At 35.2% G+C, this 16,650-nt stretch overlaps 2 protein-coding genes across 4 annotated transcripts in view; one reads left to right on the forward strand and one right to left on the reverse strand.

Annotated features, from left to right (window-relative positions):
- The window catches only part of LOC128989735 (uncharacterized), a 56,106-nt gene extending 51,361 nt beyond the window's left edge, over nt 1-4,745 (reverse strand). For 2 of the 3 annotated variants that reach the window (XM_054411758.1, XM_054411756.1), the window contains exon 1: nt 4,355-4,745. In XM_054411758.1, the coding sequence (XP_054267733.1) occupies nt 4,355-4,504 (150 nt within the window). In that variant the 5' untranslated portion in view covers nt 4,505-4,745. The remainder of the gene's footprint in view (nt 1-4,354) is intronic. The other variant, XM_054411759.1, reaches the window with a different exon arrangement.
- A 3,097-nt stretch (nt 4,746-7,842) lies between these two features.
- Nucleotides 7,843-16,650, forward strand: part of LOC128989371 (WD repeat-containing protein 81-like) — a 38,348-nt gene continuing 29,540 nt past the window's right edge. The window contains exons 1-7 of the mRNA XM_054411259.1: nt 7,843-8,124; nt 11,233-11,346; nt 11,720-11,849; nt 12,166-12,319; nt 13,406-13,620; nt 15,030-15,218; nt 15,939-16,135. Coding sequence (XP_054267234.1) covers nt 11,237-11,346; nt 11,720-11,849; nt 12,166-12,319; nt 13,406-13,620; nt 15,030-15,218; nt 15,939-16,135 — 995 coding nt within the window. The 5' untranslated portion in view covers nt 7,843-8,124; nt 11,233-11,236. The remainder of the gene's footprint in view (nt 8,125-11,232; nt 11,347-11,719; nt 11,850-12,165; nt 12,320-13,405; nt 13,621-15,029; nt 15,219-15,938; nt 16,136-16,650) is intronic.

Below are 16,650 nucleotides of genomic sequence, written 5' to 3' on the forward strand. Positions count from 1 at the left end.
AGGCCTAATTTGCAAATAGGCCTAGGCCTATATTAAATATTAAATATAGGCCCTATATTACCATAGGCCTATTAAAGTTTAGTTCTCTCAAGACATTGGTTTTTATTTTAATGTTCTAGGATTAAGTATAGGCTAACCAGAGATATTTAATTTAACGCAGAGCTCTGAAATTGCTGAAAACGGGCATTCGAGTAGGCTAACAAAAAAAATGCCGCCATACAAAAGAAAAATAAAATAAAAATAAAATAGTGGTATTTTTGTACTTCTAATGATAGCCTATATACTTTCAAAGATAAAAAAAAAATTAAAATGTTGAGAAGCACCACCTTTGGACCACTTGAAATGGATTGACCCATGGATCTGGGGAGTTTGTATGTTGCAAGGTGTTAGGGGGCTGAAACTTTGGGCAAATATTTGAAATATCAACAACGCGATATTATGTACTTTTTTGATGTCTACTTTACAGTATTTTTCACGCTGAATCCAAAAATGCAATCAGTTTTTGTCGGAGAGATTCCTAAATGATCATAAAACGAAGGTCAACATTACGAATAATCTAAGGTTAATTGAGGTATACTGATGGCAATATGGCGTGGTCAGGACGGGTCCGTATGTGGACTGAGTACTGAGTGAGGAGGAGAGCAAACAGCTGTTTGTATTCGACTTAATGCAAAATGAAATCAATTCGTTTTGAAACCAGAGATAGCCTAATCAGTTCTTATTTAGGCATGTGAAGAAGGTAGGTCGGGTTTTATCCCTAGCAGTGGCCGATCGACTCCCGGTGACGATCTGACGTTGATGCTTAGAATGGCCAACGACTCCTTGTGACGATCTGGGCCGAAAATTTTTTAGCGGTAAAAAAAACACTTACAATCAACTCAGATGAGAATAATATATATACCATTCGAAAGATCACATTCTGAACTTTCATTTTATTACATAAACAAACTCTGTAGCAGGTATATAACAATGTCACGACGATTAGAAATCAAATGAATTTTCGACGCGGCACGACTTTTGCAGCCGACACTTGGGAACTGGCAAAACACGTCTTGTTTGGCATTACCCTGCTCGGGTAATTTTCGTCGTGGGATGTTGCGAGTGTTACCACTGGATAGCCATTGATTTTATCTTCATTGTGGTAGTAATATTTATAACGAAATATTGATTGCACAACCGGTACGATTTTATGAAAACAGCTGTTTTCGACATTTTTAACAAATGGCCAATCGACTCCAGATGACGATGTGGAAAATACGAATTACATACAGTGTAATTTATTATTACTAGTCATATAGTATATCATTTTGAAGAGGAAGAAATTTAGATTCAGAGAGTGGCAGCCCTGCACTCAGGGTTATTTCTGTATGCTCGCATGTAGACGATGGAAGTGAGTCATTACTGCTACAGTCTGTCAGCTGTCTTGTATTGCCATTGTTTGTTTGTGTTGTTGCCGGTAATAGTTTTATCCGCGATTTATTACTAAATATGTTATTAGTTTGTAGTGTTAGTGTTAGTGAAGTGTTGTGTGTGTGTATAACAGTAATCTTCATGCATAAATATTACTGAATTGTGTGAAATAGTGTTCATAAAAGGTTGTATTTTGTTAGCATCATGTCCTAAAATGACGTTTCTGACATTCAGAGATTGTTGTACCTATATAATGATATACCCAAGGTGTTATACATTTTTATAAAGGTAAATGAATACACTACAACATGTTTATAATGGTTTGGGGGTAAAAAATTTTGTAAAAAAGTTATAGCCTATACTAAATAGGCCTACTACTGTATTTTGTTAGCATCATGTCCTAAAATGACGTTTCTGACATTCAGAGATTGTTGTACCTATATAATGATATACCCAAGGTGTTATACATTTTTATAAAGGTAAATAAATACACTACAACATGTTTATATTGGTTTGGGTGTAAAAAATTTGGTAAAAAAATTATATAGGCTAGGCTACTAAATACTGTACACTCCATTTTCTCGAAATACGCAAAAAATTCAAAACGTTCTCAAATTGATACATAGCCTAATCATAGGTGAAAATAACTTTTTACCATCATACTTATGACTTTTGTGGATTTCCTTATTTCATTAGCTTTACAAATATGTAGGCTACATATCATCAGCCTACATAATGTTTCACAACACAAGCAAACACTGTAGGCTATAGTTTACACTTATTTGCGGTTTTGCGGTTATTGTATTATTATGTCCCTATTACGTACCTACAAAAAAAATATTTCTAACATGTTATACATTTTTATGTAGGTAATTGAATACACTACAAGATTATTATGTTGGTTTGAAGTAAAAAAATTTGGTACAAAAGTTGTATACTAAGTACTGTGAATTTTTTTTCTCAAGAAATCGCTAAAATATAAAAACATTATTTTATATACGTATGTTTATAGGTAAAAAGTTATTTTTACCATAAACTTTATGACTTTTTTTGATTCCTTACTTCATTAGCTTTACAAACATGTATATATCATTATTAGTATACACATATATTATATAACTTTTTACAACATAAAGTAACACTGTACGGTTTTCAATTTTTTCGGTTCTCCGTTTGTCATTATATTTTGCCACAAAAACTTATAAAAAAAAAATATTTTCCTAACATGTTATATATTTCTATGTAGGGAATTAGATTGTCTACAAAATGTATATAATGAATTTTCCATAAAAAATCCGTAGAAAAAAAAATACCAGGGCCGCTTTTGAAATTTCAAAAAAAAAAATTCAATTTTTTTTATTTTTTTCACTTTACCGATAAAATACACTATCTAAATCATTATGATATTACTATTTCTAAATTCTACTGTTCTTTCCGAACAAAATGAATATGAGGTTGGCTAGGTTTACTTGTACGGTTGAATTTTTACGAATTTTCAAAAAAAGGTCTGCAAAATCGCCAAAATGGGTTGGCCATTCCCCACTTCTAACATTGGCCACTGCTAGGGTTATGCGGATTCGTGACTGTATTAAGTGTTTTGAAGTGAGGTTAGATTAGGAAGGTAAAGGTTAGGTTATAATGAACCCACTCATTAATTTATGCTACTTCCAGACTGTTTTGGCACAATTAATAGTGGTCGAAACACAATGAAATAACGATATCAAAAATGCGTAAGCATTTTTGATATTTTTATTTCATTGTGTTTCACCCACTATTTTAATTGTGCAAAAACAGTCTGGAAGTTGCATAAATTAATGAGTCGGTTCATTATAACCTAACCTTTAACTTACCTAGAATCTAACCTCACTTCAAAGGACTTAATACAGTCACGAATCCGCATAAAGTCCGATCTATCTTCCTCACATGCCTTTTCTGACATAAAATGTGATTTAAACATTACTATTAAGGTTGGGTTGGGTTAGGTTAGGTTAGGTTACATTAGCCCTAACATCATTTATTAGTTGCTGATACATTAAATTATGCACTGTGGCACGTTTTCACTTTTAGACACAATGGGATTATGTACTATAGGATTATGCACTATGGCACGTTCATTAACAGACGTTGAGGCATTAGTCAATACAGTAACTTAGTTCAGGATTGGAATGAGGACGATGATCATGTCGGCAGTGGTCTTGCTTCTATTACTGATGTTTTACGTGAATAAATTATATTTTGTTCTATAATTTATGTTGATGTGATTAATAGTTTATTTATCGTTGTTGATTTATTGTATCTTCTAAACAGCACCAAAGTCCATTTTCTTTTAAAAATCTAACTTAGTTATTGCATATTGTTACTCTGATTTTGCTCTCATGGCGTTGTGTGTGGTTTTGTCTGTTTATGGAATGTAAACAACTGACAGCTGTTTCCACTCCACAATTCTTCCTCCCCTTTAAGTGTTAGTCGCCACTAGAACTTGGACTCGTCCATACCACAAATATGTGAATATTACAACAAAACTGAAGCTTAATATTAATTATTTAACTGTACGGTCATTTAGGAATCTCTCCAACAAAAACTGATTGCATTTTTGGATTCAGCGTGAAAATACTGTAAGTAGGTAGACATCAAAAAAGTACATAATATCGCATTGTAGACATACCAAATAATTACTAAACTTTGTATTCTCCCTTAATATTTGGGTGAGAAATTCAATGAAGCAGGCCCAATTGCCGTCCCACTATCTGCCCTCTTTTTATAGATGTAGGGGGTAGTGTACATGCATATAGCTCTGGGGAGTTGGTGGGCCTATATTCTAATGCTACAGGGTGACTTAAGTTAATGATTAAGTTATAGGGGGACTTGATAATTAAGTTAGGCCTATATAAAACTATCCTAGTACAGTAGTAAACCAATCAAATTGTATTGTAGGCCTACTCACAGTCACAGGTAGACATGCATGAATCTTCCTGACAAGGTTTTGTTTTACACCTTCTACACCAAAAATGTCAATGGAATTGCAGTCTTCCCGAGCACATATCCTACACATCATGTTTAGTATGTCCTTTCGCGTGGAATGGCTCGATATCATAATTATTAAGGTACCCAAGGATGATGAATGTTCAGGCTATGGTTTCAGATTCCTATCGAAATTACCAGCCTAGGCCTAAGTTACCTACTTCATTTTCATCAAGTTTCCAAAACCAAGACTTTTTAAATTGCAAAAGTAATAACCATAAAATGTTGTTAACAACAAAATAAGTAAACAAATAGTTTGACTAAGTTAACAAACAATAACAATAACACGAAAATGCACCAGTTGGATGAATGTATGCCATAGCCATGCACAACAGCACAACTGGAATTTTTTTGGTTTGGAATTCCATCCATCCAAATATTCCAAATTCCAATTCCAGACATTCCAGATTCCGCCAATTTAATTCAGTCTAGTGTATGAGTCCTTTCCGTTATTCGCTCTGTTCTTTCTTCGGTATTTGTTGGCAGGCAAGACTGAAGCCAGAGAGCCCACCGCTATACTGTTGTTAGTCGGTACCGCTTTTGACGACGTAGTTCGGGCCGCTGACGCTTGGGTCGTGGTAGTCGATGGTAATGCAGTACGCCGCTGAGCTCAGTCTGCGTTGAGACACGCTGCGTTAAGGTAGCCTGCACCGCGCTCGCGCGTCAGTCCCCCCCCCCCTACTTATCGTCACTTCCCACAGCAACCGGCCTCTCCCTCACCGGTCGAGCTGTCTCTACAAAGCGAATGCAATGAACACGAACGGCAACAACTGCCTCTAACACATATAACATAATTTTATCCATACATTACGCAATTAGAAAGTTATTTGTCAATATTGAAATGCTACAATTAATTGTAGGCTATACAGGAATCCCAATTTTATTTATTTTTTCTGTATATGATTCACTTACTTGAAGGTCTATCATGATTTTAAACTCACATCAAATTACAAAGGTTTGTAAAAAAATTTTGCCTTTCTTTTTACGTACAATTCTGATCAACTTTATAGCAAACCATTTTTATCGTTTAACCGATAGTTTATTATATTGATATTACAACTAAGTTTGTTTTATTTCTGTTGTGGGTTTACATATTCTCTACATAATATAATAAACGTAAAACTAAGAACACGTACGATAATGCATATGCACTGCTTATTTAACAAAATTCTATAACATAAATCCTAAATTTCTTTATTAGGCCTACTTTAAGTTTTAACTGAAAATATTTACCAGAATTTTAATATGGTAAGTGTCGATATGTCCATTGTGTCTTGGAGGGCTGCTGCTGGCGTCGGTGTGGACGACACGGGTGCTGAGACATCGCTGTTATTCCCATCGCCACTTAACGTCGGAATCGCGTGTTTTTCCAGGCGTGTTCTCATGTCACTAGTGAAACACGAACGTTCGAAGTGACGATCGCACACTGTTCGGCGTCTTAACAGAGATTCCGGTAACTCAGACAAACTCTCATTTCCGCAGTTTAAAATCCATTGACTGCACACTTCCGGATTTCCTACTGGAAACTTAAAAAATACTCGGTCTGGGTTGTCTCTTTTAGTAGCATTGCATCTAGAAAAAAAACACTTATCACCCTGTTTTTTTTGCGACGTCATTGTAGAAAATCTTACAGACCGTTATAAAAATTTCATTTTCGATAACAAATAGTACTACTCAGGAAGTCACTAATAACGGGAACTAACTTAAAGAGCTAATAAATAAATAATAACGTTCACCTATATCACAGTTAACGTATACACTGATTAAAGACAACGACTGTTCTCAATGCCACTTCTCAAAATACTGACTAGTTGACTAGTTCCTAGTTCGGAGGGAGGGCTTAGGGTTATAAAAGGCGCACCCATAGGCAGAAAAACCATTTTATGACACAAAAACCATCCAAGAGGGTGTGTTAAGTTGTCAAGTAGTGCCACACTGCCTGCGACCTGTGAAGTTTGGAGAAAGTGTAGTTTAAGTATTAAGTGTGTTTCAAAAAGTAGCACGGTAACAAAAAGTACATGTTGGAAAAATGTCATTGGTCCATACACATTTTAAATTAGTAGTTTAAAAATACATATGTGTATGAACGAACAGTATAAAGGCAAATTGACGACATGGATTAAATACACTGTTGGTTAGTTATTATTGAGGGGTATTTTTTTATTATGCCTACGTTTGTTGATTCTATTTTACATGACATTGACAATAAATATTTTCAGTAAATTAATACATTGTCGTCGATTATAGTAAAAGGGTAAAAGAGTAAAGTTAGGATATTGTAACTATCTGAATTTGTTTCTAAGCAGAATACAGATATTCGAATTTGAAATGACACATGAAAAGTGTGAAAGCTTTATTTGAACTTTGAAACATGGCGGAAATAAATAATTTCATAACATATATCAATCAAATAGAAATATTAACTATATATTATATTTTAATTGGTTTGATTCGCTAACTCAAAGGGAAATGTTGAAAATGTTCAAAAATGTTCATGTATTTTCAAAAAGGTTTATTATGGCATTTTACAGCAATAGCATGCTTACAGACTTTCTCAGAGGCGTAAATAAGTAATGTCCAATCTTACAACATAGGTACATTCATGTAAAGTGTAAAAATCTTACGCATTATAAAATAAATTACTCTATACGAGTAGTTCAGAATAAAATGTTTACCATCATGTTAGGTTTATACTCAATGCCATCATATATAGAAGTATTTTTTTAAACCATATCGGTTTCGCAAGGAGCACGCTTGAATTATTAGCAAAGCCGACAGCGAGCCCCAGCAGCGGGATGAGCTGCGTCATTGTTGCGTCTTGCATGGTTACCGGTAGAGCGCACTAGCAACTTGATGTACTGCATTACCGAACGTCGCGTAGTTCGGGCCGCTGACGCTGCTCAGCCTGGCGCTGCACGGGTAATGCTATACCCCATTGAGTGGAGACTCTAGGGTTAGGTTTATACTCAATGACTGAAGTCATGAAACTGAACTGAAATTTGTTTATGCTGATTCGTGTAGTGTGATTTGTGTGTTTATAGTGGTTCATAGAGATAGAATACTACTATTGACTGAACTGGGATACAACCAACCGGCGAATAAAGTGTTTTGGTGTTGAATGTAACAAGAAGATCATCAACCGGAAATTATTATACATTAAAGGGAATAAATGTTTTATCTATGATATGTTTCTGACGAGACCTTCCTGACAGAAACACCCTCCACCACCAAGCCGTCAGCCGTGCCGACGAACCCGACGAACGCTTCTTTTGTCGTCTGTCTAGAAACGGGAGAGTGGATTCGGAATAGAAATCGGAACGGAGCGCGGATTTCTGTGACTGTGAGTCAGAGTAGTCTCTTTCAGGTTTCAGATTGACTCATTGACTGTCAAAACAGAAAGTGCTATGTCAACTTTGCCAAGTCGGAAACACAAGTTACTGTAAACAATGTAATTAATTAAAAATATGATCAAAAATCGTATCGTAATAGTTTAATGACAGTAAATTATCATCCAGATTTATCATGCTTATTGTTAATTCCTCTTTAATATTGTAGATGTTAAGTTGGGAAATTTTAGAGTGAACATTTTCACTGTCATATTAGGCCTATTTATTTAGTTGTTATGGATGGATGGATCAGGCTACTTAAATCCTAAATTTAGAAATTGTCCAATCCCACTTGATTTCATCATAGGTAAGTTAAGTCAACTTATTGTCGAGTTTCGTTAAAATTAAATCAATTAGTTAAGTTAATCAGGCTGGCCTAAAGTTAGGCTACCAATAAATTGTGTTTACAACATGTAGGCTATATAGCATAGGTTAGCAGTGGGAAAACTGAAACCTGTTTATTTAACTACACACTACACTGCTGGAGGGTTCATTCCAACAACAAACTAGTGATGGGATAACCGAATGGTTTCCATGACCGAATAATCAATCAGTTATTTTTTGCGTCAATCGGTTATTTTTAGTTGAATGAATTACTGAATCAATTTTAGTCATTATTCACTGTCACAAACCACAACTAATTTTTATCCTATGGGAAACTGAATGGCATTTAGTCTTTTAGCGTCAATCGGCGATTTTTAGTCGAACGAATCGCCGAATAAATTTTAGTTACGGTACCTGATGATGTGACAAACTAAATCAACGAAATAACTAAATCGCCGAATCGCATGTTAAGACTAATTTAACCGAACCAGGATAAAATAACCGAATTAGTCTATTCAACGCCAATAACCGATTGATTCGGTTATTTTCATTCGGTGATTCCCACCACTACAACAAACCAATTCCATCTAGATAAGTTTTAAGAAAAATGAATTCAAAGTTCAAAAGGAAAAAAAACTTTATTTAACCCTCCAAGTGTCCATAGTTTTGGTCTTAATAGCCTATTTGCCCATTTATTGCGCAATCGCAAGGTTTTATTAAAATGTATCTTAGAAACTTAAAAACAATGTAAAGTATACTGTTTTATATATCATTCTGTTTGGAAAATTATGGGCTTTAATGTAAAATATAACATTACAAAAAAAATGTTCAACAATTTTTGTGGGGTTAATAGGCCTATTTCTCAAAAACTATAAAATAAATGAAAAAAAAAATTTTTGCGCTCAATAAATTGTTATAATTTATAGCTCTACAAATATTTTAAAATAGTCACTTTGTTCAGAATTTTATGAGGATTCCAAAAGTATAATAACTTAATAGGATAAGGAGTAGGTTTGCAAATAAATAAGTTATGGGCAAAAAACAGATTTCGGTACATAACGTTTAGCTAAGAATGCATACCGGTAGCCTTACCGTAGCTAGGAATCTGGCTGATAATTTACATCAATAACTTATCACTACCTACTTTTTCAGGATCATCCCCCCCCCCCTAAAAATCAGCCCTTCAAAATCACTTAAATCTTCTTAAAATGCACCACGTATATCAATACTTGTGATTTTTAACACTAAAACAATGATAAACGTAATAAAACTCATCAGTCATCGGTGCGAGGTTAACCAAGTTGTTTAGAAATATGCACGTCAGCTGTCTGCTACAATATTTTCGGAACTAAAATGAATAGCGTCTAGAAACAGACATCAGGAGAAAGCTCAGAATAAGCCGAAAACAACAGAACGATGTATACAGTTCTCGATCCAGTTCAATCTGATTTAGTCAGTCCCAGAGCCTTTGCCGTAAACGATGTTTGTGGGTTGCAAAAGCGACGCATTACACCAGGTGGGTGTTGTGCGTCGATTACGCAACGCTTAACCCTCGGAGGGTTAAATTTTTTTGTTACCGGTAACTTAAATAACTTAATTCTAAAAAGGTGTAATAACTTACAAAGTATGAATATAATGCTGCTTTACAAAAAAAACCTTATCAAATCGCTAAAACTAAAATCATTTAAAGGGTAGGCTTTGCCAAACGGGTGTTTAGCCTCAGTGCGCAAGAACATAGTGTATGATATCAGATCCCCCTTATTATACCTAAAGGCGTAGGCTCACCACACCGGAGCCTTTCTTGTGTCAGGAGCCTAACCCGAGGATGCCGTTATATGCCTGTGCATTGACACCAACTCCCAAGGAGCCCCAGGCGGGATTCGAATCCGTAGTGATCGGATGAGTCGCTTTAGCCAAAGCGACTTAACCAACTAAGCTACTGAGGCTGGCAGCAATGAGAAAGACGGTGTTTTTAAGCGCTGAGTTTCTGTAAGTAGTGCACCAGAGAAGCTTGAAACTACTAAGTAACTTAAAACCACTGACAAGACTGTGAGATTAGTGATCTAGCGCGTATCTAGTAGCAAAATCAAGAATTATGGACTTTGTTTGTTGTGGCACTGAAAGAAAATGAGTTTAAACTTAGATATTTTTTACTACAGTATAACTACACGTCAAAATCGGTAAAAAGTGGTCTGATATTGCTCTGAACCCTCTGAAGGTAAGGTAAGTTAAAATCTTTTTTAAATCCTCAATGGAAGGCTGCCACTGTCTGTAATATAAATCTGTGAGTCTTGTCTCTGTTAGGAGATGGCAGAGAGGAGTCAGACCAGCTGAGGTCGGATTAGTGGATTTATTCTGTTACTACTATAAAAAAACTCTAAAACGACCTCTCCAAAAACTTGTTAAAACGGACCATTTACTGTGATATTCGACTTAAATTTAGGAGAGCATTGTATTTAAACACGTGATCCCTGGTCTCAAATCTTTCCCACGAGAACAGTCGTTTCAGTACCGCCCACTTCCTGCCGTTCTAGTCCAGGTAAACCAATGTGCTGATAATAATTGTCCGGTTAAAGATAAGACATTTCCGCTGAGTTTAGTCCGGTTAAACCGATGTCCGGTTAAAAGGTGTCTGAATAAGAGGGAGTCTACTGTAATATCAACAGCTGTTTACCCTCGTCATTATCTCTCCTTTTCAAGTGTTAGGCCTTGTTGTTGTTGTTACAAGTTGGGTAGAATATAGTTCCTCAGAGAACCTGATATTTATTATTGGATGAAATTTTAATTTGATGTAAATATCTATTATAATATTTCTATATATATTGAATTGAATGTAGCCATGTAGCCGATCACTTTAGCCGATGTAGCCGATTGTTTGGACAGAAGGAAAGGATTAGGATGCCAATATTAAAGCTAAAATCTCACAACATAATTTAGTCATCATTGCTTAGTAATATATATCTTCCTTACTTTGTATTTTATCAATGATAAGAGAGTTTTTTACTGTCGATTATTCCTATTAATTACAAACATAGTTTAGTTTATTCGTAATTGTAAACTTTCAATTAATAATAAGTTTGCATATTTCTAGTAAAATGGATGCAGCCATCTTAGTAAATCAGCTTCTGAAAATTCCAAACAAGTATATGAAAATTTTCTCTCAACAAGACAGAGTTGAAGCCATAGTTCATCGTTCCTGGCTGAGGTTTGTATAATTGTACCTTGGCTAAATAATAATAGGGCTATATGTTATTGATGATATGCGCTACCAAGGGCTAATTTGTCAGTCTCAATATACACTATTTTTTGCTTAAAATAAATCTTGCTTTACAGTAGTAGGTGGTCTTGTGCACCAGAAATGAGTGCTATTTTAGTCATAGTCTTGAACAGGGTTCAATGTTGATTAGCAAACTTTAACATTCTTAGACTTCTTAAAAAAAGAAAAAAACATTCTTTTGAAAATGTGTTAGAATGTTTGACAAAATATCTTAAACAAATGACTTGCTTTGCTGTGATATTTCACCCAATCATAATAGTAATTCATTATTAACTTAGTTAACTTCTGGTTTCTGCTGAAGGGACTTAGAAGAACACAACAATGTGCCCAATGAGTTCATCTTGCATGATCAGCTGTCTCCGTCTGAGGTGGAGGCATGGTTTAAACAGGGAGAGAACCTGGGATCATCATGGATTCACCTACTTTTTGTGGTTTGTATTTATCAGCAATTGTTATTTAAAAATTAAAAGTATTTCAAATAAAAAAACCTATTTCAAGGGCTATTTGTAAAATGATGATTAGTTACAATGAATCTAAATTGACTTTGTACCCTCAACGCTCAAGTAACTTTGTAACGCTCAAGTTGACATTTGAATCATATTGTTTATCATATTGTATTTAAGTATTATTTCATGTTGCCTTAAAACAGTTATTATGACCTAATACTCTGCACTACTACCTTGCAATAACAAGTGCATGCTAACCAGACCAGCTAGCGCCAATTTTTAGATGTAACTGATGTTGCAGGTGGTAGAGAAGCTTGACACTCCAGTGATTCCACTCCCGAGACTCAAACCTGGTGGAAAGATAGAGGCAGTCTTGTCCTATTACCAAGTATTACATTATGTCTCCCACACTAATCACAAAAATCTCTGGAAGGAAGCTTTCAAAAAGTATTCAAGTATGTGTAGAGTTTTTCTTTAAAATTATTTTTACAAGAGTGTTTGCACTTGTTCAAGTGGTATTAAAATATTTCAGGATATTTTTAATATTTGATAAACAGTGAGTGTATCTATTGTGGGCTTTCAATAGATATCTTCTCATACCATTCCTTCTGAGTATGCTCAACCAAAGCCAATCATTAAAGCAAATTCAGTGGAACCTTGATAAGAAGACCCTCGATAACAAGTCACCATGGATAACAAGTCACCCTTGATAACAAGTGCCATTCTCAAATCCTTTTAAAATTATTTTACCCCTCATCACATGTTATTACAAACCTCGATAAGAAGTCAACCTTGATAACAAGTCTTATCTTACAATCCCCATGAGAGTCTTGTTATCAAGGTTCTACTGTTCTGCCAAACCCGCTCAAAAGTCTTTAAAAAACCTTAGATCAATGTCAGTTTATTGAGTAGGCCTATGCCAGATTGTGCTTACCGGATTAGCACTGTACTAAACCGTATCAAAAATTGTTCAATTTGTTAGTTATAGAAGTATTTGACTTATACCTATGAAAAAAAAAAAAACATGACACCATCTAACAACATTTACCCACTGTAGAAAGAGTATAGAATGATATTTTTTTCATAATATTAACTGTTTTGTAGTTTTCGTGTTACTGTTTTTTGTTTATATGACTTCATTTGCATGCTTATATCTGGTGTCATCACTACATTCTTGGTCTTCCAATGAAAGTCGTGTCAAATCGGTATTTGCACTAGTTACATTAGGGGCTACCAAAATGCCAGACATTTCGCTCATCCTATGATATGGCATCCTCGGTGGAGACTGCTTTACCAGTGAGGATAGCATTTCGGAGAATGTGTGAAACATCTGGTATTGGAAGTAGTGTGAATACCGCCGAGGATGTAATTTGTTTATAGGTGTTGGAACTCTCTTATTTATTAGGTAAACTTAAGCGTTACCTTATTTTGAGAATTATGATAGGTATGGTACCAGTATTATAGATACCACATTATTAGACATGTAGAGCTATTAGTAATCTACTATATTACAATACAATTCTATTGTTCTATTGTTTCAGATAATGTATACAGTGGACGATATTCAGACCATTCTACGATACAGTTGACAGATAGTTCTAGAGTGTTGCGAAATGTGATCACTCGAGCGTACGGTTGCCCCATTCTGTCACTCGATGGCCGACCTTTGCCAGTAGAGGAGAATGTCACCATCCATCCCAACCTATTACCGTGTAGATTCGCTTTGGAGGACGGCAAAAGTTTCATCTTAGTCTTTGTGAGTGGTTTATGCTGCATTTCTTTATGTCACTCTGACAGATAAAAATTATATGTAAACTTAGATATACAAAAATCTAAAAATGTTGTACCCGAAATAAGTCTGTTGGCATTGTATTTAGCACTCAAATTTAGATCCAAAGTCAATTGTGAATATCATAGGAATGTCATGAATATCATCCATGCTGATCCAAGTCCATGATATCCCAGGTACTTGCAAGACTAAGTCCACAGACTCAAATTTGCTCGAGAATGATAGCTAAATTCAATCCTTTAAGGAAAATCATCAATCAGACATGGTTTATCCTGGAAATATTGAGTAAATCTACAAATTTCTAATGTCTTTGTTCCATATTTAATGAGGCTCATTAATATTAAGTAACAGCAACTTCAGTAACAATATTTTTACCAAATGTACAGTAACACAGTGAAAATCTCCAAAGCTATGTTTATGCAACAGTTAAGGATTAACCTAATGTTAAAAACAATTTTTGGGAAAAGATATTGTTGAGAAAAGTCTTAAACATTTTTCTTGTTAACTCTGTAGTAAATATGGCATTAAAAAGTGCTGTAAACATATTTAATTATTTATTTGATTAGGCCTTTAATTTTTTGTAGAAAAAAATCTTTGGTGTAGGCTCACCTCAATATATTGTTCAGAAGATATACAGAAAACCATATAAATTTTCCTGTAAATGTTATCCCGTGAAAAATGCTTGATAAAACATCAAGGTGAATTCTTAAAGGCATTTGATAATGATAATTGAAAAAGACAAACTTTCACTGAATTTTCTGGAGGTAAACATGACTTTTAATCATCATGACAAAATCGTGATAATTTCCAATGATCACAGAAAATTGTGAAGATCGTCTGCAGCCATAAAGACATTTATCATGACTGTCTCCCGAAATTAAAGTAAAACTGAGGATATCTTCTACAACTGTGTCCACATTGTCCTGTCCTGATACTTCCTGAACTTTGTCCCAAAATCAGGCCAGGAATCACTATGTCCCTGGCCCAATTGTTGCAATTACTTATTCGTTGCTATATAGGCACGTATTAATTGTATTTAAATCAACTTATTGTTCCTGATGTGTTGGTGTTGTAGGAAGGTGTACCAAGCCACACACTACAAGACTGTGTAATGTTCAGTCCAGCTGTAGTCAACTGTCACAGCAAGGTCCAGTGTTTGGTCTACCAGCTGTTTTGTCTACTAAGACATGTACATGACAAGGGTCTAGTGTTGGGTGACATGGTATTGTTGGTGTTGTAGGAAGGTGTTCCAAGCCACACACTACAAGACTGTGTAATGTTCAGTCCAGCTGTAGTCAACTGTCACAGCAAGGTCCAGTGTTTGGTCTACCAGCTGTTGTGTCTACTAACATGTACATGACAAGTGTCTGTTGTAGGAAGGTGTTCCAAGCCACACACTTCAAGACTGTGTAATGTTCAGTCCAGCTGTAGTCAACTGTCACAGCAAGGTCCAGTGTTTGGTCTACCAGCTGTTGTGTCTACTAAGACATGTACATGACAAAGGTCTAGTGTTGGGTGATATAACTCTGGCAGATATACATGTAGATGCTCACCTCTGGATACAGGTAGGCTACAACTGAACACATAGTGTAAAATGGCATATCCATTAATTTTTATAAATTCACTCATTTTTATACCGCTTTTTTATTGCTTTAGGTAAGCTGTATTTATTTCCTGCGTCAATGACAAGTGAATTCTCAATTGTTTTTGTTAAATTGTATCCACTTATAATAATGATATTTTTCCTTCTATTGAACTAATATCCAGACAGTTTCTAGCAGGCAAACAATATTAATGATCAAGCCAAATCAATTAATGTTTCTTTTTCTTTTTGTTACTTACATGATTGAATAAATGAATCAGGTAGGTCTAGATGATGTAAGATTAGGATTAGGGAACTCGCTTAGCTAAGCTGGGTTCATCTTTAAGAAAGGTATCCAACAATTGTTAGTGGTTCAATATTGTCCTTCAAAAAGTATACCTCAGTCTGTAACAAATCTACTCAATGCATCAAACTAACCTTTAACTGGCTCTTTCACTATTTCATGAAATGTACAAATTGCTACAATTAAGATGGCTTGTTGGATTTATGAAAGGCTCCCAATAACACTGAAGGTCACTCGTAGACACAAGTGGTATTAGATTAATCCAACAGCAAATCATTGTTGAGATGGCTATACAAAATAGCAAAAGCAAAACATTGGTGAGCAACATTTCTCGTTTGCATGTGCAATTTGAATCCCGCTCACGAATCTGATTCAACTGATCTATATTTTTGTTTACAGGTAATACCTAAGCTAACAGCCAACCAGTATTCGTTCCCCTCTGCGTCTTCAGTGAAAGAGAAAGTGAAAGATGTACCTGCGTCAAACTCAAGCTCCACCAGTGACCAGAAACTCACTGAGCTCACATTGGCTTGGGTGAGAGGAGCTGTCAATAATCTGGATTACCTCACTGCTCTCAATAATCTAGCTGGCCGCAGGTACCATATTATACAGGGTGTAAATAAAGTCCCGCACAGGTTTAATGTATTCTAAACGATAACAGATAAATAAATAAGATTTGGTACATCTTCACGACATATAAAAATGTACTTTTTGAAGGAAATGTCAGTTTTCCGTCATATCACGTTGACACGCAAGGAATCAAAAGGGAAATTTAAATAGGAGCATAGGTTGATATGTACATCCAATTAAAGGTCTTTACTAGTAGACGTCCTTGATCAATGGGTCAATGATCCTGGATAAAAAAATTGCTAATCTTAGTCAGTAATAAAGCAAAAAGCAACACAAATTGTCATAATCATCCTACACAGATCTCCCACCCATACTTGCATTCAAGTACTGCCCAGTTGTGTTCAAACTCAAAATAGTGACATTGAGATTGAGAAAGAATAAACGGATACATAACTAACTTACCCAAGAGCTATTTCCTTTTGGGGAAGCTTGTTGAGGCAAAATCTTAAATTAATTGAGTTGTTATTTTTTTTGCATTCTG

This window comes from Macrosteles quadrilineatus, unplaced genomic scaffold (genome assembly GCF_028750875.1).
Source record: "Macrosteles quadrilineatus isolate MER2022 unplaced genomic scaffold, UCM_ALF_1.0 Scaffold_3__2_contigs__length_128488019, whole genome shotgun sequence".
Taxonomy (NCBI): Eukaryota; Metazoa; Arthropoda; class Insecta; order Hemiptera; family Cicadellidae; genus Macrosteles; species Macrosteles quadrilineatus.